The 22,865-nt window shown below is 39.4% G+C and overlaps 2 protein-coding genes across 4 annotated transcripts in view; one reads left to right on the top strand and one right to left on the bottom strand.

Moving 5' to 3' along the window:
* Positions 1-308: 308 nt before the first annotated feature.
* Adk2 (Adenosine kinase 2) lies at positions 309-9,686 on the top strand. 2 transcript variants are annotated; one of them, XR_015837567.1, is made up of 6 exons: positions 309-478; positions 2,523-2,816; positions 4,261-4,450; positions 5,479-5,649; positions 6,678-7,717; positions 8,302-9,686. XR_015837567.1 is itself a non-coding variant. In XM_088260361.1 (5 exons), the coding sequence occupies exons 1-5, from the start codon at positions 465-467 to the stop codon at positions 7,041-7,043; spliced, it is 1,035 nt and encodes a 344-aa protein (XP_088116487.1). In that variant the 5' UTR covers positions 309-464; the 3' UTR covers positions 7,044-9,180. The 2 variants fall into 2 exon arrangements, 1 of the variants encoding a protein (XP_088116487.1); XM_088260361.1 differs by having other exon boundaries at positions 6,678-9,180.
* A 359-nt stretch (positions 9,687-10,045) lies between these two features.
* The window catches only part of LOC148309268 (uncharacterized), a 29,690-nt gene continuing 16,870 nt past the window's right edge, over positions 10,046-22,865 (bottom strand). For both annotated transcript variants that reach the window (XM_088260386.1, XM_088260387.1), the window contains exons 5-11: positions 22,165-22,402; positions 19,983-20,380; positions 15,445-19,900; positions 14,835-15,007; positions 13,111-13,247; positions 12,033-12,231; positions 10,046-11,174 (exon numbers count right to left, since the gene is read on the bottom strand). In XM_088260386.1, coding sequence (XP_088116512.1) covers positions 10,879-11,174; positions 12,033-12,231; positions 13,111-13,247; positions 14,835-15,007; positions 15,445-19,900; positions 19,983-20,380; positions 22,165-22,402 — 5,897 coding nt within the window. In that variant the 3' untranslated portion in view covers positions 10,046-10,878. The remainder of the gene's footprint in view (positions 11,175-12,032; positions 12,232-13,110; positions 13,248-14,834; positions 15,008-15,444; positions 19,901-19,982; positions 20,381-22,164; positions 22,403-22,865) is intronic.

Genomic DNA, 22,865 nt, shown 5'->3' with positions numbered 1-22,865 from the left:
TGTTAATAACAAAACAACCAACCTTGCGCTCTTGATGAGAGATTTTACGAAAATGGCACTAAATAAATTATCAAAAAATGTTATTTATATAATTTAAAGTATACTGGATTCATTTGGTTCATTTGGAATAGCGTATTTTAATAGAAATAGCGGGTTTTATCCATTAACATACTAAAATGATGTTTCTCGAAAAGTGAATTTACTCAAATTTTCTCCCGAGTGAAAATACCCTATTTCGAATTCGGAAAATTCACGCATGGGTGAGCAATACTGGTGACTGGCAACATATATTAAGTAGTGTGCTCGCCACTGGCAACTGGAAATCAGAATCTCAATCTCCCGGACTCTCATGAATCTCGATAAAATATAATAAAGTAAATAAAAACTAGATATTGCCCGGGAAACGCGTCTCGGCAATCGACGCCAGCGAACCTTTCTGTAAATTAAACTCTCCTTCAAATACGATGGAAAATCTGCGGTAAGTTTTCGTTATTTGCTTTGCAACACGCAATATTTCTAACCTATCTAAAATAACAATTTCGTATTGATGTTTATTATTTTGTTTTATATTTATAATAGTATATAATCCTAAGTTATGGTTTAATTTTTTCCGACGTTTTTTAAAGATTTTGAATATTAATTTTACTAAGTTTTATTTTTATCCTCGGGCCCTATTATTTTTATGCAAATTATATATTTTTTAAACAATAAATAAGTATTAGTGTAAATAATCATTTAGTTTTTGATTTTACAAAAAGACATTCGAGGAAAAAATATTTTCAGACAAAAGAAAATACATCATTACAATTTACATCGCTTTCTGGAGAGAGTTACTTAGAAAAAACTTCTGGAAATTATAATATTTGACTTAAGAAACAGCAGAAGTCTTAAATTAGATTATTTAGAAATATAAGAAATGAAAAAAAACAGTGAATAATAATTTACCTATAAGTCAGCATAAAAAAATTGCTCAGATTCCATTCTGAGATGAAGGCGAGTGTTTTTGCCTAGAATTTTCACTCATGAATTACATGAAATTATAGTAACTTTAAACATAATGAGTAAATCCACTCACAAGTAGGCATAGGCTATGAAACTTATAAAGTTGAAGCCTGAGTAGGGACATGATAAACGGTGTTGCATAAGCCGTAGCTAGATTTCAGAGTCATTTGGACGTTAAGTAATTAAAAAAAAAACATTCTGAGCTAAACTTAAGTATGTTTATTACAAAATGCTGTTTGATTTGAGTAGTTTACCAATACCAGAAAGAAATTCTAAAATCGGCCAATATTTGAGAAAAAAATATGTTGATTTTGTACATACCTGATAAAAAGGACCATTTTTGCCAAAAAAACGTCTTCAGTAATTTTAGCATAAATATAAGATTTAAATTTAATATCAGGACTGATCACCTTACCTTTATGTAATTGACGATCAAGAAAACACTGCATTAATATGATGTTTTACTCTATGCTCAATTGGGTGGAAATAGGGGTTTAAAAAATAACTAAGAAAAAAAAAGTTATAATTTTTTTGCTTTTAAGTTATAATTTTTTGTTTTTACTTTTGCGCTTAATTTTTATGTGATTTCATAATAGGTAGACTAACATTTAGTTAAATGATAATGTTAATGTATTTGCGTAGCTCTCGAGAAATATGAAGATACTATCTTTAGTCTGATGACTCGCAGATAACGCACGTATTGTGAAATACGTAAAAAGTGTATGAAATTTAAATTACGAAGAGTATTTGTTACAATAACAGTTTTTGTCGATATTATCAAGCACCCAAAGAGTCAAATATTCAATAAGTCATGTGATAAAATGTAGGTCAACTCAGTCCTAAAAATAATCTGTAAGTATTTGAATGAATTTTTACTTTATTTTTCATATGTTTTGTTGGAAATGTATAGTTTTTTTTTAAAGGTATAAATATCATTTTTCTATATTACTTGTATAATTGCAAAAAAGAATCATTAACACGTTAAACTCCAATACTAAAATTCGTAAATTTTGAAATTCACAAAAAAAAACTTTTTGGTAATTTACGTATTTTAATAGTAAAATGTATTTATTTTTTGACATCTCATCAAAGATGAAGAAGAATATGGAAGTCTGGGCATTTAAATAATATGAAAATAACTCCTGTAATTGGAGATAATCCAGATTTTGTGAACAAGTATTTGGACACACTCAAAATGTTGTAAAATGTATTTTAGTTTATTAATTTTTTTGATTTGACGATGGGTTCCATAGTTAAAGCATTTTGAATATAGCTCTTGATTGAGGTCACCGGTGCCCTCCATGGGGCTGCGGTCCAACACAGGCGAGGTCCCCAGTGCCCTCCATAGGTTAAAATTGGTTGATGTTTGTCATAAGTTTTTGAATTTTTATTGAATACCATATTTTTTTGTTTCCAAACTAATATCTGTAGCAATTTATATACATACTTACTTGCTAAATAAGCACTAAAACGGCCAAATTCAAGTCTCGCCCTATAAAATTTAATAATTTTGTTTTCAGGGAAGGACAGTTACTCGGTATTGGCAACCCTTTGCTCGATTTATCAGCAACTGTAGACAAAGACCTCCTCACCAAGTACAGTTTGAAGCCCGACGATGCGATAATGGCCGAACCCAAACATCAGCCCTTGTATAATGAGTTGATGGAAAAATATAACGCCGAGTTTATAGCCGGAGGGAGCGTACAGAACTCTCTACGGGTGGCGGAATGGTTCCTGGGAAAGCCTAATGTTGCTACGTATTTTGGTTGCGTTGGAAATGATAAATACGCAACCATTTTAAAGGAAAGAGCCAGGTACATTAAATATTTTTTATTACTTTTACGAAATGCAGTTCTCTAAGAAATGTCAGTATAAAACTTGAATCTAAATTTTTTTATTGTTTTCATCATTCTCTCAATGAAAAAAAAAAATTTTTCATTCTTTCAATGAAAATAAAATATTTTCATCATTCTTTCAATGAAAAAAAGAGTTTATTTTCATCATTCTTTCAATGAAAAAAAGAGATTCTTTTCATCATCCTTTCAATGAAAAAAAAAAATTTCATCATTCTTTTAATGAAAAAAAGAGATTCTTTTCATCATTCTTTCGATGCGATCTATTATCACCTTCCTCAAATAACGTTTCTTTAATCAACTTCACCATAGCCAATTTGTTAACGGGAAAAAACAAGTATTATTAGTTACGTAACATGATAATAATTTGAACCGATTCATGTGAATTTGTAAGGTCAAACCTAGCCTCAGTGCCATAATCAATTTCCTTAATTAACACATTAGAATATTGGAGATGTTGTCATGCTGTGTATATCTGTTTATCTGTGTCAAAGGTTATCAAACAAACATCGTAAGTAGGACTTTATTGCTAAGGACAAACGGCACCTTCACTTTTAGAATAGTGTAACTCAAAAAACGGTATTTCAAATCAAATTTATTTAAAAAAAAAATGAATCTATCCATTTTTAATGTAAATATGACTATATCTTAAAATCTATTGTGACATCCTTCAACGCCCCTAGGACACAAATCTAAAATTTAGATTTTTATATCTCAACATACATGAAGAAGGATAAGGAAGTATTTCTGTAAATACTTCCATATTCTTCTGCTTATGCCCTGTGGCTTATGTCATAGGCTGGATAAGTGATCATTTTGTACACATGCAACATTCACCATTCTGCCTTTGATTGACAACCACACTGCTCAAATTTTTGGAACTCTTAGATATTTCATTATTCTCATGACACTGTACATATGAGTTCACAAGCGCCATCCATGTTGGATTAAGAAAGCTTTTATTTAGCAGAGACCATTTTATTTGGATATATTCCATATCCTAACCCCGGATCATTTTCACATAACGGAAAACACTTGAAAACATGATTTTAATTTTTTATGCAGCTTATAATTTCACCAGTTATTTTTATTCACAACATGTCCATTGAGTGTGTCCAAATACATACTTACTCAGGCTACACATGTGATCATTTTACACACATGTAATATTCACTTAACCAGCCTATCACAGGTCGTAAGCCCTGTAAATTACAGAGACTTCCATATTCTTCTTGCATGTTCTTTTTCTATGTTGAGATGTCAAAAATATAAAATAATTAAAATTTCTGCTATGTGGAGAAACCCGGATTTGTGAACAAGCATTTGGACACACTCAAAATGTTGTGAACAAATATTTATCGTTAAAAATGAATAAATTTGTTAATAGCAGTTGTGTAATTTTTAGCGCAGATGGTGTAAACGTGCAATACCAAGTGACTGACAAACAGCCGACGGGCACTTGCGGAGTGCTCATCACGGGAACGCAACGCTCCTTGTGCGCCAATCTCGCCGCCGCCCAGTCCTTTACGGAGGACCACCTCGACTCGCCCCAGAGCCGAGCGCTCATCCAGAAGGCGGACGTAATCTATACTTCCGTAAGTCCGTGTAACGCAATAACGCATTATCTAATTATCTGAGAATCGTGTTTCAGAGATTTTATCAACTTGTTGAATTTCATTTAGTCATTTTATAAATGAACACAATGACACATCGCAAAAAACTTGATTTTTCAGAAGAACATTTTTAAAGTTTAAAAATATAATACATTTATCAAAAATAAATATCAAGTCACTTATTGAACTTTTTACTGTGCAACAGACCTTTTTAGGTAAAACCTGAAGTTTTTCTCTCCATTTGAAAAATATTTAGTATATTAAAAAAATTATTAAAACATGCCTTTTCTTCAAAATGCAAAAACAACACTTTCTGCCCTGTAGCGGGTAAATATTTAGTTAAAAGGGATATAGTACATTTTCTGGGCATTCCGACAACATGCACAACTGAAAATTGACGATTTTTGATTTATGACGTTCTTGAAAGGAGTGAGCGACATGTTCCATTTTTTTTTCACAATAGAACATAAAATATCATTTCATTAATTGATTCGACAGTCACTTTGGTAATATATATCAATTTTAAATTTAATTGAAGATTTACTTGATAAATATCACTATTTCTTAAAATTTATTGTGACACATGTTTCGAAGCATTCCGTATAATTTTCAAACATATCAGGTTATTTTTTAAATTTTATTTAAAGAGATGACATAATTTAAAAGTTGACAAGCTAAAAAAAAAATAAGCAATAAAAAATGAAAAAAAAAACTTCCCCAATGCAAGAAAATAAAAGAAGTCTACAATGATAAAAATAAAAAGGTAAAATTTGTTGATTTATTGAAAAATTTCCAATAAAAAGCGTCAAGTGTCAACTGGTGAGCTCATTTGGGTTATTTTTCTTATGTAACGAAAACAATTGGAAACACGCGAGCAGTGCTCGGATTGACACGATACGACACATGCGCCGTCCACTAAAACTGCTTATTCAAAAGCATTAAGTGGTTGATGTGTACAGTAATGAGGTTTTATCTAACAAAACAGTATGTATATAAATGAATGTTTTCAGGGATTTTTCCTTGCTGTGAGTCCCCCGTCGATCCTCCGGCTGGCAAAGCATGCGGATGAACACAATCTCACCATGGTCATGAATATCAGCGCCCCCTTTGTGTCGCAGTTCTACAAAGATCCGCTCATGGAGACCATGCCCTATGTTGATATTATCTTTGGTAATGAAACTGTAAGTAAAAACTCTTGAATAAATGTCTACAACCATGCACTCACACATCGCTCACTCCTTTCAAAAACGTCATACATGTACATATAAAAAAAACTTGATTTTTCCGGAGAACATTTTTAAAGTTTAAAAATAAAATACAATGTATTAAAAATAAATAACAAGCCACTTATTGAACGTTTTACTGTGCAACAGATCTTTTTAGGTAAAACCTGAAGGTTTTTTCTCCATTTGAAAAATATTTAGTATATTTAAAAAAATAATTAAACAATATCTTTTCTTTAAAATGCAAAAACAACACTTTCTGCCCTGTAGTGGGTAAATATTAAGTTAAAAATATGCCGCTTTTGCTGAGATATAGTACATTTTCTGGGCATTCCGAAAACATGTACAACTGAAAATTGACGATTTTTGATTTATGACGTTCTTGAAAGGAGTGAGCGACATGTACATCTTTATACAACTATGGACCGACACACGTACATCTTTATACAACCATGGACTGACTCATGTACATCTTTATACACCCATGTACTGACACATGTACATCTTTATACAACTATGGATTGGCACATGCACATCTTTATATATGTTATAATTTTATTATTTATTTCATTTAAAGTTAGCATAAGGCATAAAAGTATCAGAGTATACTAAATTTTTCTCAAGTTGGTGGTTCAGTAGTAAATGTGTATTGGCAGTTATTGTTTTCCTTCTTATTGTGCCACCCCTAGCTAAGGTTGGCAGTTGCCTTTTTTTTACCAGTTCGCAACTAGCGCACTAAATTTGGCGAGCATGCCTTAGCTGTTGCGGGACCAATAACATGGAATGCTCTTTCATCAGTAGACACAGTGAGAATGAGATGATCTTTAGAAAAAGATTAAAACGTATTCGTTTCAAAAATCTTTCCCACAATCTCCTTTTCCTCAATTAAATCACAGTGAAGCGCCTAGGCCTTATATAAATTATTACTTTTCAAAATGTATATTTTAACATTTCACAACTTGATAAAACAATTAATTTTATTTCAGGAAATGTCTACGTTTGCTCAAGAATCAAATTTAGGCACAACTAATTTGAGCGAAATTGCGCTGAAGGTATGTGAATTACCGAAGAAAAACAAGAATAGCCCCAGAGTGGTTATAGTAACTCAGGGAAAAGAACCCGTTCTCCTAGCAAACAATGGCAAAGTAGTGGAGATACCCATCATACCCTTGTCCAAGGATGCCATTGTGGATACAAATGGCGCCGGCGACGCGTTTACCGGCGGATTCCTCGCTCAGCTGGTCTTGAAGAAGCCCCTGGAAGAGTGTGTCAAGTGTGGAATATATGCGGCTTCGCAAATCATCCAAAGATCGGGATGTACATTCTCGGGAAAACCAAATTTTACCTCTTAGCTGACAGCGATAATTGCCGAGTTTTTCAATCAACAATATCATAAACGTTGTATAGATTTTGCATTTTTTGTACTTATTTTGATATTATATCGTGTGTACCTGATAACACTTGAAGCGTCTCAGGGTTTATTTGTAGCGAGCATAATTTATTTATTTCTCAATCGCAGTGAATTCTCTTTTGAGGGAATAGACAAAAAATTTAAAATTACAGTTACAATACACTTCTGATTTTCCGAGATGGATGATGGAAAAAAATCCTGCATAATTGATTTACCAGTTAATCCGAAAACATAAAAAAAGTAAATAAAGAGAAATTTTAAACTGCGCTTTATGCGCTTGTGTATACCTACTTGTTTGCTTAGATGCACATGTTGACAGAGTAACACGACTAGAGACAACTAACCTGAAAACGGATATTTTGCACTATTGTAAAGTATTATTTATGTAGAGGTGGATAAGATCCGATCATTTAGAAGATCTGCATCAGTGAATCCTTACTCTAATACTGAAACATTGGGTCTTTCCTCCTATGAATCACACCCATAAGGCCCGAGAATTTTTATCAAAAATATTATGACCATAATTTTTTTTGGAGATATGTAAAACTGCCCCTATACAGTATAGTAATTTAAATATAATTTGTACCCAACATGCAAGTATTTTGAATGATGAGAGTGAAAATTTTTCGAGACTGTTGGTAGTTATCTGTGCCAAATTTTAGTTGTTATATAAATTAATTAACTGTTTTTTATTCTGCCTACCCTGGTTGAAAATTCCATGCATGCGCTGCATGGAATTGTTAAAACAAGGTTAACTAATAACTGTCAGTCATGCCTGCATGCTCGGGTTGACTATAAAGTGTCATCGCAAAACTGACTAAACGATGGCCAAAATGCATATCGCTCACTCCTTTCAAGAACGTCATGAATCAAAAATTGTCGATTTTCAGTTGTGCATGTTTTCGGAATGCCTAGAAAATGTACTACATCCCAGCAAAAGAGGCATATTTTTAACTTAGTATTTACCCGCTACAGGGAAGAAAGGGTTGTTTTTGCATTTTTAAAGAAATTTTAATATACTAAATATTTTTCAAATGGAGAAAAAACCTTCAGGTTTTACCTAAAAAGATCTGTTGCACAGTAAAAAGTTCAATATGTGGCTTGATATTTATTTTTAATGCATTGTATTATATTTTTAAACTTTAAAAACGATATCCTGAAAAATCAAGTTTTTTGATTTATGACGTTCTTGAAAGGAGTGAGCGATATGGTAAATCAAGTCTGCCGTCTTAGAAATAACCTCTTGTATACTGTCATAATGTATGCATATTGAATCTCAAATACGATAAGGAAATGAAGTTATATTTAGTAACGAAATGTGCAATAAATAAATATAATCTCTGTTGTCGATGCATAATAATAACAATAAAAGCCAGGGTAATTACCTTTATAAACAATTTTCTGTCAAGATATTTAAATATGTATTTTTAAATCAAACAATGGGCTGTATATAGCTGATTCAGAAGAAAAACGAAGCAATAACAAAAAACTGATTGTTGTGTAAATCTACATCGTTTTGGATATTTTGGGGAGAGGTGCCTGCAACTCTGTTTGACTATAACAAAGGAATACATCCATCGGACCTTTATGTCCAAATATACTTGAAAAAGAAGGGAAAGAGAGGGAGAGGAAGATCCCCCACACGATGGACCGATCAAATTAAGGCAGCAGCAGGCACCTCAGTGGTTGGAGCGCTACGTGCAGCGCAGTCAAGGGATAACTGGAGAAGAGTCATTGCTTCTGCAAGGGTCACAACCCTCAGCAATGAGGATTAAGACGGAGAAGAGAGAAAAATACTTGAAACATTGAACAAAGATGTTTAAATATTCTTCGAATGAGATTCATGGTCTCTTCCCATCTCAAATTTAAAGTGAAAAATAATGTTACACTCAATATGTATGTATGTAATAGGTACATTACAGATCAGGTTGATAGACACAACAACTATTAGTCTTACCAGTTCACTAAATTTGGCGCGCATTCCTTTGCTGTTGCGGGACCGATGGCATGGAATGCTCTTCCACCAGTAGTTAAAAACAGTGACAGTGAGATGATCTTTAGAAAAAAAAAACTAAAAATACATTCGTTTGTTAATGCTAAATCATTTCTATAATCTCCTTTTCCCTAATTAAATCACAGCGAAGCACCCTTGAGTTGGTATTTTACGAAAATGGCGCTATATGAATTGTCGAAAATTATTTTAAAATTTATTTTATATAACCTTAAAATAACAAGCACAAAATTTGTGCTTCAAATATTAATTATACATTTATTTATCTCCCATCGCTGTCTACAGGTTAGTTTTTCTTTTACATTAGTAAATTATTTATTTAAATAAAGTTGATAGGAAATAAAAACGATTTTGCCATTTGAACATTGAAATTCTTTATCACTAGTCACATACGCATGTGTCATGTAATACATATGTAAATAGATAGGGTATAGTGTGAAGTTTTATGATGTGGCCTTATCATTAGTTACAATTTGACTGCTCCGTGTGAGAATTTACGCATATTCATAATGAATGTGTATACATATTTGGGTCTGTTAGAATATGCACAATAAATTGTTGGTCGAAAATGTATTTGTTTTATTTCTATTGTGGATTTTGTGGCTGTTTCACATTGGAGCAGGGTAGGTATTACTATTTTATTAGTGAAAGTAAAAAAAAGTATATAAAACTTATAAATTATCCTCCAGAGATCCAAGACGTCGTTAAGTGGGGAAGACAACGAAGAAGAAGGTGGTATGTGCATGTGAGGAGAGTGGAACCATCCAGACTCCCTCCACATTGCACTGTACGGCTAACCCCAAGGTAGACGACTCCCAGGCAGACCACTAAAGTGATGGATCGACATCGCAGGAGGCTAATCCCTCTTAAAAACAGGCCACAAGGCCTACACCAAGCAGAAGAAGAAGAATATTGAAAATAAAAGAGGTTGATAATTTTCACAAAATTATATTTTGTGTAATAACACCAGCTACAGCTAGATCTTATTTGCAATATATACAATAGATTATACAAATATTCCATAAGTAACAATAATTAACTTTATACTCTGTCAGCAGATCTTGCACAACAACGAGACAAGGCTGTCCCCATAAATAAATACCAACAACATAATAACGTAGGAGCCACTTTCCTCAGAGTCCTCGCATAGGTACAAGTCCACAAAGCGCAAATCACAAAACCTAAGTATGAAATACTGAGTTCAAATTATATATTAGATTCTTATCAAATAAACAATGCAGTAATAAATAAAGCGTCGGAGACATCGTACAGGCATTTGATCTGATTCTATTAGGCACCTAACCAGTGAATGACAAACGACATTTCACCAAACAAAATATGATCAGTTCTCAACACTATGTGTAGTAAAAAAATGTAAAAAATATTCTTTTCACTTCTCGATAGACTTTACATCAACGCCAATATCAAAACGTCTTAAATTAGCATCCGTATAATTAAATTAAATCAATATTATATAAAATAAAATTAAAAAAAACAAGTCGAATCTTTATACAGATATTGAGATTGGTATATTCGGTAAAAAACGAAAACCTAAGAAAACTAATTACAAAATTATATAATGACACTTACAAAAAACTAGAACCAATCACAACGTAAGAGATGTATTTTGGTACGATAACAAAGATACAAATTATCCGCGTTTATTAGTTGGCGGGTCATAGTCCCTAGCACGTTTGACTATACGTCGTATTGCTGTATTATTGCCGGGAGTAGGTAAGGTTACACTTTGGTTTGAGTGGAGTGGTTAGGAGCGGCGCATGGTGGTGTTGAGCGACTGCATGAGGCCCGTGTTGATGTAGCCGTACGAGGTGCACACGCTGTTCTGCTGCTGGTTGCGCGGGTCCTGGTACTGGTACTGGCCCATCATCTGCGCCGGCGCGTTGAACTGCGCGGGCGGCGCCCCCGGGAAGGCGGAGCCCTGCTGCGGCCCCATGCGGTACCCGTTTAGCGGGGGCCCGTACGCGCTGATCAGGTTGGGGTTGATGGGGCTCATGCGCGACGACGCCATCTGCATGTGTTGCTGCATCGTCGTCACGTTGCCTGACAACCACACATACACATTATAACATCTTACCAAAATAGATAAACCGCGTAATAATTAAAAAAAAATAATAACGTCTAAATTATAGTACAGCGATCATAAACTATTTTCGTTCCTTGAGTATGAATTAATGTAAATTGATGGACAAAAGAAACATTTAATTTGATTGAGAGAGATTTTCTTCAATGAAATTCCACGTCACAATTTTCTAATCCAGAATAAGCGCAAACAGAGCAATGCATAAAATGAAGTTTCACTTCAAACGCATGAGAGTCTCACGCATATTCAATTTTTAATTATTATATTTATTTAAACTTCATTTACAGGAAAGAAACAAGTATTGCTAAAAGGCAATATCTTCCAACCAACCAAAAACAGACTAGTGATATTGGTCAAAATGTTTGATACCATGTGTAGCTGTTTGCAATCAGAGGGCAGATAGAACTTGAACATTAAAAAAAAAACATAAATTACAAATTAATGAAAATAAGGAAGGCAAAGGAAAAAGGGAGTTTAGGGAAGGAGGTAGAGGGAAAAACTAAGGGAGGAGGTTTGATAGACAGTTAGGATTCTAATGATAGATGGTAATGTGTCACGACGTTATTCTTATTTAAATTGTTATTCTTAAAAATTATTTGTTCTATATGTACTCAACTTTTGTTATTTTGCCAACAAAATATACGAATTACATTGGAAATATCATCACGATAAATTATGAATTAGTAATTAAGGAGCTTTGAGTAAAAGAAGTGAATTAGCAACCAAAGAGCTTTGAGTAAAAGGAGTGAAATAGCAACCAAGGAGCTTTGAGTAAAAGGAGTGAATTAGCAACCAAGGAGCTTTGAGTGCCCAATTACCGGGAATGTTCCTGGCGTTGCGGGCGGTGTCGGCAGGCTGCGGGTAGTACTTGTGGTAGTGCGGCGTGACGGGCGGGGCTGGCGGCGTGGGGCCCTGGTGCGGGGGCGTGCCCCCCTCCCCCGCGCCCCCGCCCGCCGCGCCGCCCGTCTCCGCCATCTGCTGCAGGCGCGCCAGTGAGCACGACGGCCCTCCGCCGCCCTGTGGACATACGCGCTTCGTGTTATTACCTCATTTGCTAACTAACCATCACGCCGCTTCGCCACAGGGAGAATAGAATGCCACAACACTCTTTACCTCTTCCACATCCATGCATCTCCTCATATATACTCGTCTATTCATATTCCGTCTCCTGACCTGACCGTTTTCAAGCATTTGATTTACATCCATTTTTTTGGCAAAGCATCCAAAATTGAGTGATACATGATGATAAACATACTTGATTTATTGCTCCCATTCCCAACTAAATGCACGTCATAAATTTGTCATACAGTTCTTTCCTCACTCGTTACTTTAGAACAGTATGAACTTTAAAAAAAAAGTTAGTTACAAAAAAAAAATAAACGTACATTATGTACAAAGAAAATGCTTGTAAATTTGCAAGCATATTATTAATTTCCCTTTTCCATACCCAATAGTGCATAGGGCACTGAATCGTATTGTAGCAGTGTTATCTTGATTGTTACTCATATGAAGGCAACTTGATAACTTCTGCACTCCAGGGACCAGTCAAGGGTATAAAATCACTAATATTTCTTACTTATTTTCGCTCCCTCCTGGGAATCGAACCTGGGACCTTCAGAACGGTAGCTAAATATGCTAACCATTACACCACGGAGGCGGACACATATGTAAACACATGTGTGTTGTGTAAACACATACAATATAATAAAGCACCCTCCTTATCATTCATCACTCACTTTGTGTAATACCACTTAAAAAAATAAAATAAAATAAAAATTAATTTTAAATTTCAATTAAAAAAATTATAACATAAAGTGAACAATGAAAGATATTACAATACCGCAAAGTTATCAATGCTTTTAAGATAAAAAATAAAATGTGTAGATGTAAGCATACCTGCTGGTAGAAGGGCTGTCCGGAGCAGGCCTGCCCCCCGTAGGGCTGCCCCTGCTGGAAGCTCTGCTGGCCCTGCAGGTAGCCCATGGCCTGGTACGCCATGGCGCCCCCCACGCTCTGCTGCGACACCACGCCCACTACCACAACCGACAACATCATATTACAGCACAATAATTTTGTTGAGAAAATTTGTCGGTGTAGGATATCATCACCAAACAACTCGAAACAAGACTTCCCGAACACTGCTCGGGTTTATAAAAATATAAAACCCTTACTGCACCCCAATGGTGCATAGGGCACTGCTTCATATAAACGCAGTGTTATCTCGATCGATTACACATGAAGGAAAGGTGATCAGCCCTCCACTTCAGGTACCAGTCCAGTGTAATATTGAATAAATATTAGAGCGAAAAAATCACATATATTTATTAAACCCCCCTGGGAATCGAACCCGGGACCTCCAGAACGGTAGGCGAGCATGCTGACCATTACACTACGAAGGCGGACAAAGCCTCCGTAGTGTAAAGAGGCTGCTCGGGTTAGTCAATAAAAACAAATACATAATTATAGATTTGGTTCGGGCAAATCAATACTACCGGAATAGGATTTGCCCGAGCAGCACTCGGATTCATCAATGCAACACAAACTCTTTGCCCGAGTCATGTGAGGGATAAACTGGCAACTGGTTAAGGGGAACTCGCAAACTGAATAATTCAGTAAGTGACCGGCTTTGAGAGAAGTCACTTGTCTCTCCACACCCTGTTTTTTTCAGATTATGTATTGAAAATATATATTTTTTAAATTCCTTATCTTTCAATAACTCTATTCTTTTCAAAACCATATATTAATTTCAAAGAAAAACTAATTTTTTCAATAAAAAACGATGTTTTAAAAAAAAAGACAATTACGTTAAATGTTACCTGGGTCTAAAGAAATTTAAGTTGCGGGCAATTAATTCAGCAGTCAATATTGCATATTGCAATTGCAGTAATATATAACACTTTTTAATTTAAATTTAACTTTTTTGTGACTAGTATTCCGATGCATTCTGCACCATTTTAAAACACCGTATGTGAAATTAAGTCTTCATTTTAGAGTTGTGTCCTTACAGTGAAGAAGGATGAACAGGGGGGTAGGAGTTGTTTCTTATTATTATTTATTTTTCCATCATTTATTTTTTTATTCTATCCGTGACATGGACAATTAGGGCCCCCCCCCCCTATCATTTTCATTCAATTTAAAAAAAAAAACATAAAAACATATAAGATAAAACAGTATTATGTATAAATTGACTGCGACTGTGGAGATTCATATTGTGTGTACTGGCAAAAAATATTAACTTGAAAATATGCAATTTTGACTAAATGACGCATATTATAAAGGTTTCAACGTTCTATAAACTGGCAAAATACACCAAGTAGTTCGAAATATCATATTTATGTGGTTTTAAAAGTAACTTCAACTTTGAGTTTAATACATAGCTATTTATATTCATAGGTATTTTATTCAAGCTACAAGGTTTAAATAACGGATTATCAAAATGGGGAATTTTAGAGTTAACGTTTTTTGCCAGTTTGTTTTTTAATAGCGGATATTTTAATTTTAGAGTTATCATTTTTTGCCACAATTTATTGTTATGACTTCCAGAAACTTCAAAACAAGAATCAGAAATCTGGAATCAGTTTGGGTGATTGATTGATGGGACACTGAATAACGGGACATACCGTGGTGTTGGTGTGACATGGGCGGCGTGGTGCGATGCCGGGCGGGCGGCGTGGCGGTGCCGCGCATGGCGTTGCCGTTGTTGTTGTTGTTGTTCTTCTGCGCATTCTCCTGCACCGCGCTCCCGCCGCTGGCATTCACCTGGTTGCTGTTCTGGCTGTTGTTCGAGTTGCCCCTGGAAACAGGCAAACTTTCCGGTCACACCTCGCATTAAATACACACCGGCTCGACATCATTCGTGAACAGATTGATGAACTTGTTTAGCGAGAAAAATTCAAAAGATAGAAGAATTTGTGAATTCTGATTACTGATTGTAAAACTTAAGTTAAATAATAATACAGTCGAACTCGGTTATTATGAGAAAGACGGGATTGACTAAACTTTCCCATTATAAGAGTTACTCGTTATACTAGAGAATTTTATTTTAAATATACCCATCACATGAAAAATGGCAATTCAATCAAACACATACAGTACGGCCGTTACACACGTATTATATTTTACTGTCAATCCACTTTTCCCATAAATATTAGAAAATCCCGCACTCCTTTGCGTACTGCCACTGTACTGTAAAACTCGCCTCCCACATAATGTGTTAGCAATGATAGTTACCTGTTCCGGTTGTGCACGTTCTTCTGCTTGGGCTGGGTGCCGGTCATGATGGGCGGGATGTGTATGGAGGCGTGCATGGGGTGCGGCGCGTGCTGCGGGCTCGGGTGCATGTGCAGCATGGAGCAGGGCGAGGCCAGGTCGGAGGCGATGCTCGTGGGCGACTCCAGCCCCAGCTGGCTCACGTCCAGCTCGCAGGCGCCGTACTGCACGCTGTGCACCGAGTTGCTGGTGGAGTCGGGCGTGTACACGCCCAGCGAGGGCAGCGCGGGGCTGGCCGCCTGGCAGCCCTCCTCGCGCTTGCCCTCCTCCTTCTCCTCCTTCTTGCACGTCTTCTTCTCGCACATGTCCCCGCGCGCCTTGTTCTCCGGGATGCCGCACTGGTTGTGCCCGAAGTGCTCCCCGATCATCTGGTTGCCCTGCTGCCGCTCGTAGCTCTGCGCGATGTTGTTGCACTCGGGCGGCTTGCTGTTGGCCTGCTTGTTCTTCTCGTTCTGGGTCTGGCACGAGGAATTCTTGGACTGGCGGGAGTTCACCTTGCACGAGTCGGCCTTCTGCCCGCACTCGGCCGGCTTGGCCTGCGCCGGCTTGCTCTCCTTGAAGTGCTGGGTCAGCCCGGCGGGCTGGTAGAGCGGGGGCGCGGAGAGAGACGTGTACGCGGCGATGTTGTGATCGTACTTGTGGTGGAGCTTCTGCGGGGACTTCTGCATGTTGTCCAGGTGGGGCAAGTTGAAGCTCTGGTACTTGTCGAAGTAAGGGTTCTTGTCGGGATTCTTGTTTTGGATGTGGTCCAGGAACCTGCTCTGCTCCCAGGAGCCGTGCAGCCGCGTGTGGTCCCAGTGCGCCGCCCACTGGTACTGGGAGTGGCTCGTGTGGTAGTTGGGAATCTGGTTGATGGCGTATTCTTTGCTAATTTCATTTTCGTATTTAAACTTCGGTAAAGGTTTATTGACGTCGTTCTGATCTTGTTTGGGGCAGTTTTTATCGTGCTTTAAAGCGTTATTCTTCTCCGCGATTTTCGGAGGAGCTTTCTCTTTCTTATAAAAGTCTTGTTTCTTGGGAGGCTCGTGGGGCTTGGGGTCCCCCTTGCAGCTGGCGGGTATCGCGCTCGGGATGTTGATTATATTAGCTACGGGCGCGCCCTCCTGCGCTTTCTTCATCTGCTCTTGCTCCGGAAAAAATATCTTGGGTTGGCCGTTGTTTACCGCCGGAGATTCCGGTTTGCCGCCTTTCTTGTCATTCTTGTCTATTTTATTGTGGAGAGAGTTGACGCGCACGTCGCGCAGCTTGCTCTTGGTCGGTTTGGCGGCGACGTTCTGGCTTTCCATTTTGTTTTCGTCCACGAGGAGAGTGTTGAGCAGAGTCGGGTTGACCACGAAGTGCAGCCCGTCGCGGTGCACCTGCACGGGCAGGTTGGTGAGGGGGGCGTGCGGGGGCAGGGAGGCCGCGTCGGGGCGCGAGCAGCTGCCGGCGGGCGGCGCCGCGCAGTAGCGGGCCCCCCGAGTGTCCTGCGGGAGCTCCGCACGCTGCGTCACCGCCGGGGAGGCCATCGCTTGAGGAACATCCATCTTGGGTACACTTTTATCGGCTAGAGGCGCAGGGTCAGAATGAAATGTCCCGCTAATTTTTAGTACGCCCATTTGATTGTCGGTTTTATCGGGATTCTTCAACTCGGCAAAATTCTGCTTAGGGACGTCCGAGGATTGCATTTTTATGCAGGAGTGAGACGTGTCCTGTGCGGGATATCCAAACTTGGAGTAGACGAGAGCCGGAGATATCCTCGAGGCGTTATCGCTCCGCTTTTGGTTATCCGGAACGTTGACGGGCGGCGGTTTTGCAGGTTCGGATACGAAGTGTTCTTTATGGATAGTGCTGTTAGAGTAGGTAATCCGGTCGGACGATTCCTCGTGAAAGTCTTTCATCAGATTAGCGACGGCCGCTCCGGTTCTGACGAAAGGACTCGGAAGGGTCTTTTCGGTTGCCGGATTATTGTTGGCCAATTTGCAAACATCCATCACTTGATCGTAATCGGCGAGAAAGTCAGAATGTCTCTGCTCCTTGGACGGATCCTTCTTATTGGTTTCATCGCTGAGAGCATTATCAGAATACATCTTCTGATTGTTCATGTTTGCCTGAAAAAAATTCTGCCGAACGTCCGATTCTTTAGAAATTTCATTAGACAAACAAACGTCGGACTGAATTAAACTATCGGATTTATCGTCGGTTAATTTTTCTTCCAGGTTTTTTGAAATTGAAATTGGTTCTTTATCTACAATGTCGACTCGGGACTGACCCGTGTGATCGGGAGATTTATAAATCTGATTAGAAGTGACGGAATCGATTACGTCCGCCGCGCTACTTGGCACACTGTCCGGTTTGCTCGGAGATATTATTTTATCAGACTTATTGGAGATTTTGTCCGGGGATGCAGTTTTGTCGGGTAGAGTGGGATATTTCTCCGGTGAACTGTCTACCTGAAATGTCGGCAGTTTGTTCAATTCTACGGCGAGGTCGGTTTGGGCCGGCGGAGATGAGCTCTTCTCTGCGGGCGGGCCGGACTTCTCCGGAGTTACGATTACGCTAGAGTCCGGCTGCTCGGTGGACTGGAATTCCGGCTGACTGTTGCTGCAGTCCTCGGACTCCGATATGACGATAGTCTCCCTCTCTTCCGAGACGGGCGGCGTGACCTCCTGCACGCTAGGCACTGGGTCTCCAATTTCTGGAATTGCCTCCTCTACGGAGGACTCTACGAGATCAGGTACTGGGGATTTATTGCTACGAGATTCGGGAATATCGGTACTTTCCGAAGTGGCGTTCTCCACTTGCGTCGCGACTTCTTCGGGTCCCTGTTTGTCGGGAGTCCGACTGCGCTCATTCGGCTCATCTAAACTAGTTCCTAAAGTATCCGTTATCGAATGATTGTCATCGGTAATATCTTTATTACTATCCAGAGGCGAGGTATTTTCGCTTTCTGCGGTGATTTCCTTATCAAATTTGGAAGATTTTTCTTCAAAATCTGGCTCGTCAATCTCCATTTCATCATCGGCTTCCGCGGACGAATCTTCGGTGCTGTCATTTCCGGACTTTCTTCTCTTGAAAGCCTTTTTCTTCTTCCCCGTTTCCGGTTGAGCGTTGTTGGGATTAGTAGAGTTATCTTCTTCCGAGAGATACGGTTTGGGTCGCTTATCGTGATCTAGTTTGACCGCATTCAGTTCTGCAAACTTGTCTTCGGCGGCGCTCTCTATATCCCGATAATTGGAATCACTCTGATCCGAATGCAAGTTGCTCGCTTGTCGGTTCTCGAAGATCTCTTTGGCTTTCTTCAATCTACCTTTGAACATTTCCGTTAAAGTTGTCTGTTTCTTCTTGTCGTAACAAACCTTCTGCTTCTTTCTCGCTTTGCCCCTTATCCACCCGCGCTTGCGTTTGGGAGGGGCGTTTCTGGCTTTAGCGGGTTTCTGCTGGCAGTTGGAGATGCTGTCCTGGCTGTCGGAGAACTCCTCGGAAGCCTTGGCCTTAGCTTCGGGCGCCGCCTTCTTGTCCGGGGGTTTCGTCGCCTTTGCTTTTACGGGAGTTTTGGCTTTGGGCTTTTCTTTCGCAACTTCTTTATCTTTAGCGTTCTCTATGCTCAAACTGCTTCTCTGGGAGACGCGTCGCGCTAGACTTCTACTCCTGCTACTTCTGACGTCGTCCGGAGTGCAAATTGGGGGCGGAGACGTTTCTTTGGGTTTCAATTTAATATCACCGTTAGAAATTTCTTCCTGTTTTTCTAATTTATCAGAGGCATCTTTTCTTTTTCGCTTTCCGGAAGGTTCCGCGACAACCGGTACAGGGGTCGGAGTGAAAGTAGTCTCGTTATACTTGCTCGGTCTGGTGCGTCTCCGGCCCGAGGAGGTTATGTCTAGAGCCGAGTGTTCGTCTATTTTTGGAGTGTCGGGTATTTCTGGAGCGGGATGTTTCGTCTTAGCGACGGGTTGGGCTTGTTTGACGGGGGTCGCTAGTTTTTCTTCCGCCTCTTCTTCAGATTTGACCGCTTCCTTGACATCTGTCTCGGTGGCTCGGAGGGAGGTGTCCATTTCGGATCTGAAGGGGTTGACGGTGGGAATGAGGAGGGGAGTCCACCGCAAACACTCGGGGTCGATGTCTAGCCTGAGAGAACCCTTGACTTTCTTCATATGGTTGTCGACGCGCGACCAGTCGATGCAGAGCCCCAGTTTGTACCCGTCCTCGACGGGAATGTGTCTGATGAAGCCGAGGATTTGGAAAGCGGTAGCTATGTCGTGGCTGTACATTCCCGACTCCCGGCCGATGTCGCCTATGGAGATTCTTTCGTGTCTATGAGCGTGTAGATATTCTAAAACTACGGACTTCCAGTAGGCGTGGTAGGACACCCGACCGAGGTCCGAGAGCGGCTTCTCCGGAGTCCCCGGTTGGCCTTCTTCTTTGGAGAGCAAGTAGCCTGGAAAGAGGTCGGAGCGATTAGCGGGGGAGATTGCGCGAAGGGGGAGGGGAGACGACACGGGGATGGAGCGTGTACTCACTGAAGTGTATGAGGAAGCGGCCGTAGCCCCGGCGCTGGTACTGGGGCATGGTCATGATGCAGGAGACGTTGTACTTCTGCTGGCAGTGCTTTTCCTTGGAGAAGTAGCCCACAAGGTGGCAGCCCTTGGCGTCGTTGTGCGTGAGCACGTAGAAGAGGAAGGGCTCCACGTCGTAGTAGAGGGTCTTGTGGTCCAGGAAGAGCTTGGCCAGCAGACAGAGGTTCTGGCAGTAGATCTTGTTGGCGTTGCCGTCCACCTCGAACACCGACACGTCCCCGCAGCGGTAGATCTCCGTGGCGGGCGGGTGGCGCCAGGAGCACTTGTCCAGGTGCCGGGAGAGGACCGCGCGACTCTTGGCGTACTTCAAGCAGAACTCGCACAGGAAAAGCTTTGGTAGTCTGAAAACGCAAACAATTATACTTTAAGCACCGACTTCATAATAAATAAAAACAAGATATTATGTAAGTGTATAATAGATGCGTATTGAGTCAATGGTGTAAAAATAAACATTTAAAATAGTTGTCGGATTGTGGTCCCGAGGTTAGTGTCGCGGATGGGTTTGAAACCACTCTACCACAATTTGATACCTATTTCTAATAATGAGCCACTTAGGCTCACAGAAATAGTATGAAATTGAAATATTTGTGTAAATAATAAAAACCCTAATATTTCTCTTTTTTTTTAACCCATCCGCATATCAGTTTTTTCAAAATATGTATACAAATACACTAACTGAAAGTATCCCCGCAAGTAAAAAAGAGGCGTGGTTTAAACCCTGACTGATGTGCAAATGTAAAATTTTCTTAGTCGCCAAGATTTGGCGGCTAGTATGCCGATGGGTTAAAAAAATATCAAGTAACACCAAGTCTATATTTAATACATTTAAAGCGAGAGTAAGTCTAAGTCTATATTAAAAACATTTAAAACACATTTAAAGCGGAACAGTAAACCTGGGATAATCTAAAAACATTTACGATAGACTAGGTCAATATTATAAACATTGAGAATTGAACAGTAAGACTAGGTCAATATTATGAACATTTAGAATAGAACAGTAAGACTAGGTCAATATTATCAACATTTAGAATAGAACAGTAAGACTAGGTCAATATTATGAACATTTAGAATAGAACAGTAAGACTAGGTCAATATTATGAACATTTATAATAGAACAGTAAGACTAGGTCAATATTATGAACATTTAGAATAGAACAGTAAGACTAATTCAACATTAGAAACATAGAACAGTAAGGGCGTTTGTGCACTACACGGAATTACACGGAATTTTACCGTCCCGCACGTCAGTTAGCGTTTTAAAATTGGCTTGGATTGGCTTTTGCTTTTGTCCATCTTTCTTCGGATCGGTGCCCTTGATCGGTTCATTGAAGGTTTAAACCCCGACGTTGTGCATAAATTCGGTCACGCTAAACTGTCGTAATCGTTTTCATTTTTCAAAAAAGGACTGCCGGACGTAAAAATTCCGTGTAGAGCACAAACATTTAAATCAATCTAAAAACATTTATAATAGAACAGTAAGACTAAGTCAATATTACATTTAAAAAGCAATACGCTTTTACTGTGAAGGGTTTTTAATATTATTTTAGATTTAAATCTTTTTTAAGATGAGACCTAATCGGAAAAGGCAAAATAGAGGGTCGACGAGGTGTGGGCAGAAGGCGGATCTCCCGGCTCCGGAATAACCGAGATTGGACGGGGATCGGGACCGTCCAGGCACTGTTCGGAGCTGCCCGAGACAAGGACAATTGCTCTCAAGTGATAGTCGACATCAGGAGGACCTGACATGACATGCACAGAAAAAAGTGAGTTAAAAATTTTTATGGCAAGACTATCGTAGAAATATATACATTTCCCCAAGAATGACTTGCTGACTTTATGGAGACAGTAATGTGGAAAATTTAATCCAACTTTATGGTATGGTAATATAACTAACACTCTCCTTATGGTATGGTAATATAACTAACGCTCTAAAGCAGTGGTCTCCAAACTCAATATATATCCAGCGGTGAAGGTCAGAGGGCTCATGAAGAAGAAGTACATAATAATCAAATCTCGTCACCAGCAGTCCGAAGATGTAAAAAACACCTGTCCGAAATTTGTTCATTTTTAACCAAACTCGATAGAGCAGTCCCGCACCCCGCCCGAATAGTGGAAAGGCCCTCACCTGGCGTACTCCTGCGGGAAGGGGCTCGAGTACCAGGTGTCGATGTGCCACTTGCCAAACTGGATGGCAGCGGGACAGCGCGGCGCGGGGGCCGGCGGCGCGGCGGGCGCGGCAGGCGCGGAGGCGGTGGGGGCTGCGGCGGCGGCCGCGGGCGGGCTGGCGGGGGCCGCCCTCTCGCGCGCCTCGCGGAACTGCTCCACGTCGCGCTCCGTCACGCCCGGAGGGAGGCTCGCGCGCTCTGCGCACCCAACCAGACAATGTAAAATGCAAACTAAACACATCGCATACTGCTAACAAGATTTGCAAATTTTTAATTCTCAAACACAATAATGTAAATATCACTATTTCCTCAATTTTCTGTGGCACGTGTTTCGATGCTTTCCGCATCAAAACACATGTCACAGTAGATTTTAAGACAGTGGTATTTACTAAGCAAAACTTAAATTAAAAATGGATAGATTTTTACTAAAAAATGACTGCCGAATCATTTAATGAAAAATGAATGATTTGTGAAAATAAAAGGGAATGCAACATCTTGTTTGGGTCAATGTGTTTACACGTTTGAAGCGATCAACGGACAGCCCATGAATCACTCTGAAGTGCATGATTTTTTTGAAGTGAAACTTTTTTAAATTGGCCTGGATCAGACGAAAAAGTGAAACCCTTTCTTTTTATAAGACACACACTAAAAGAAAACAATC

Source organism: Brachycentrus maculatus, unplaced genomic scaffold (genome assembly GCF_059751285.1).
Source record: "Brachycentrus maculatus isolate JH-2025_06_01 unplaced genomic scaffold, ASM5975128v1 h1tg000134l, whole genome shotgun sequence".
Taxonomy (NCBI): domain Eukaryota; kingdom Metazoa; phylum Arthropoda; class Insecta; order Trichoptera; family Brachycentridae; genus Brachycentrus; species Brachycentrus maculatus.
The sequence above is the reverse complement of the archived record's forward strand: the minus strand, read 5'-3'. Positions and strand labels throughout refer to the sequence as shown.

What these genes read in the sequence shown, in the direction of transcription:
- Adk2 (XM_088260361.1), top strand. An exon ending in CGGACGTAATCTATACTTCC is followed by an intron (nt 4,451 to 5,478) that starts GTAAGTCCGTGT and finishes GAATGTTTTCAG; the next exon opens with GGATTTTTCCTTGCTGTGAG. An exon ending in TTATCTTTGGTAATGAAACT is followed by an intron (nt 5,650 to 6,677) that starts GTAAGTAAAAAC and finishes ATTTTATTTCAG; the next exon opens with GAAATGTCTACGTTTGCTCA.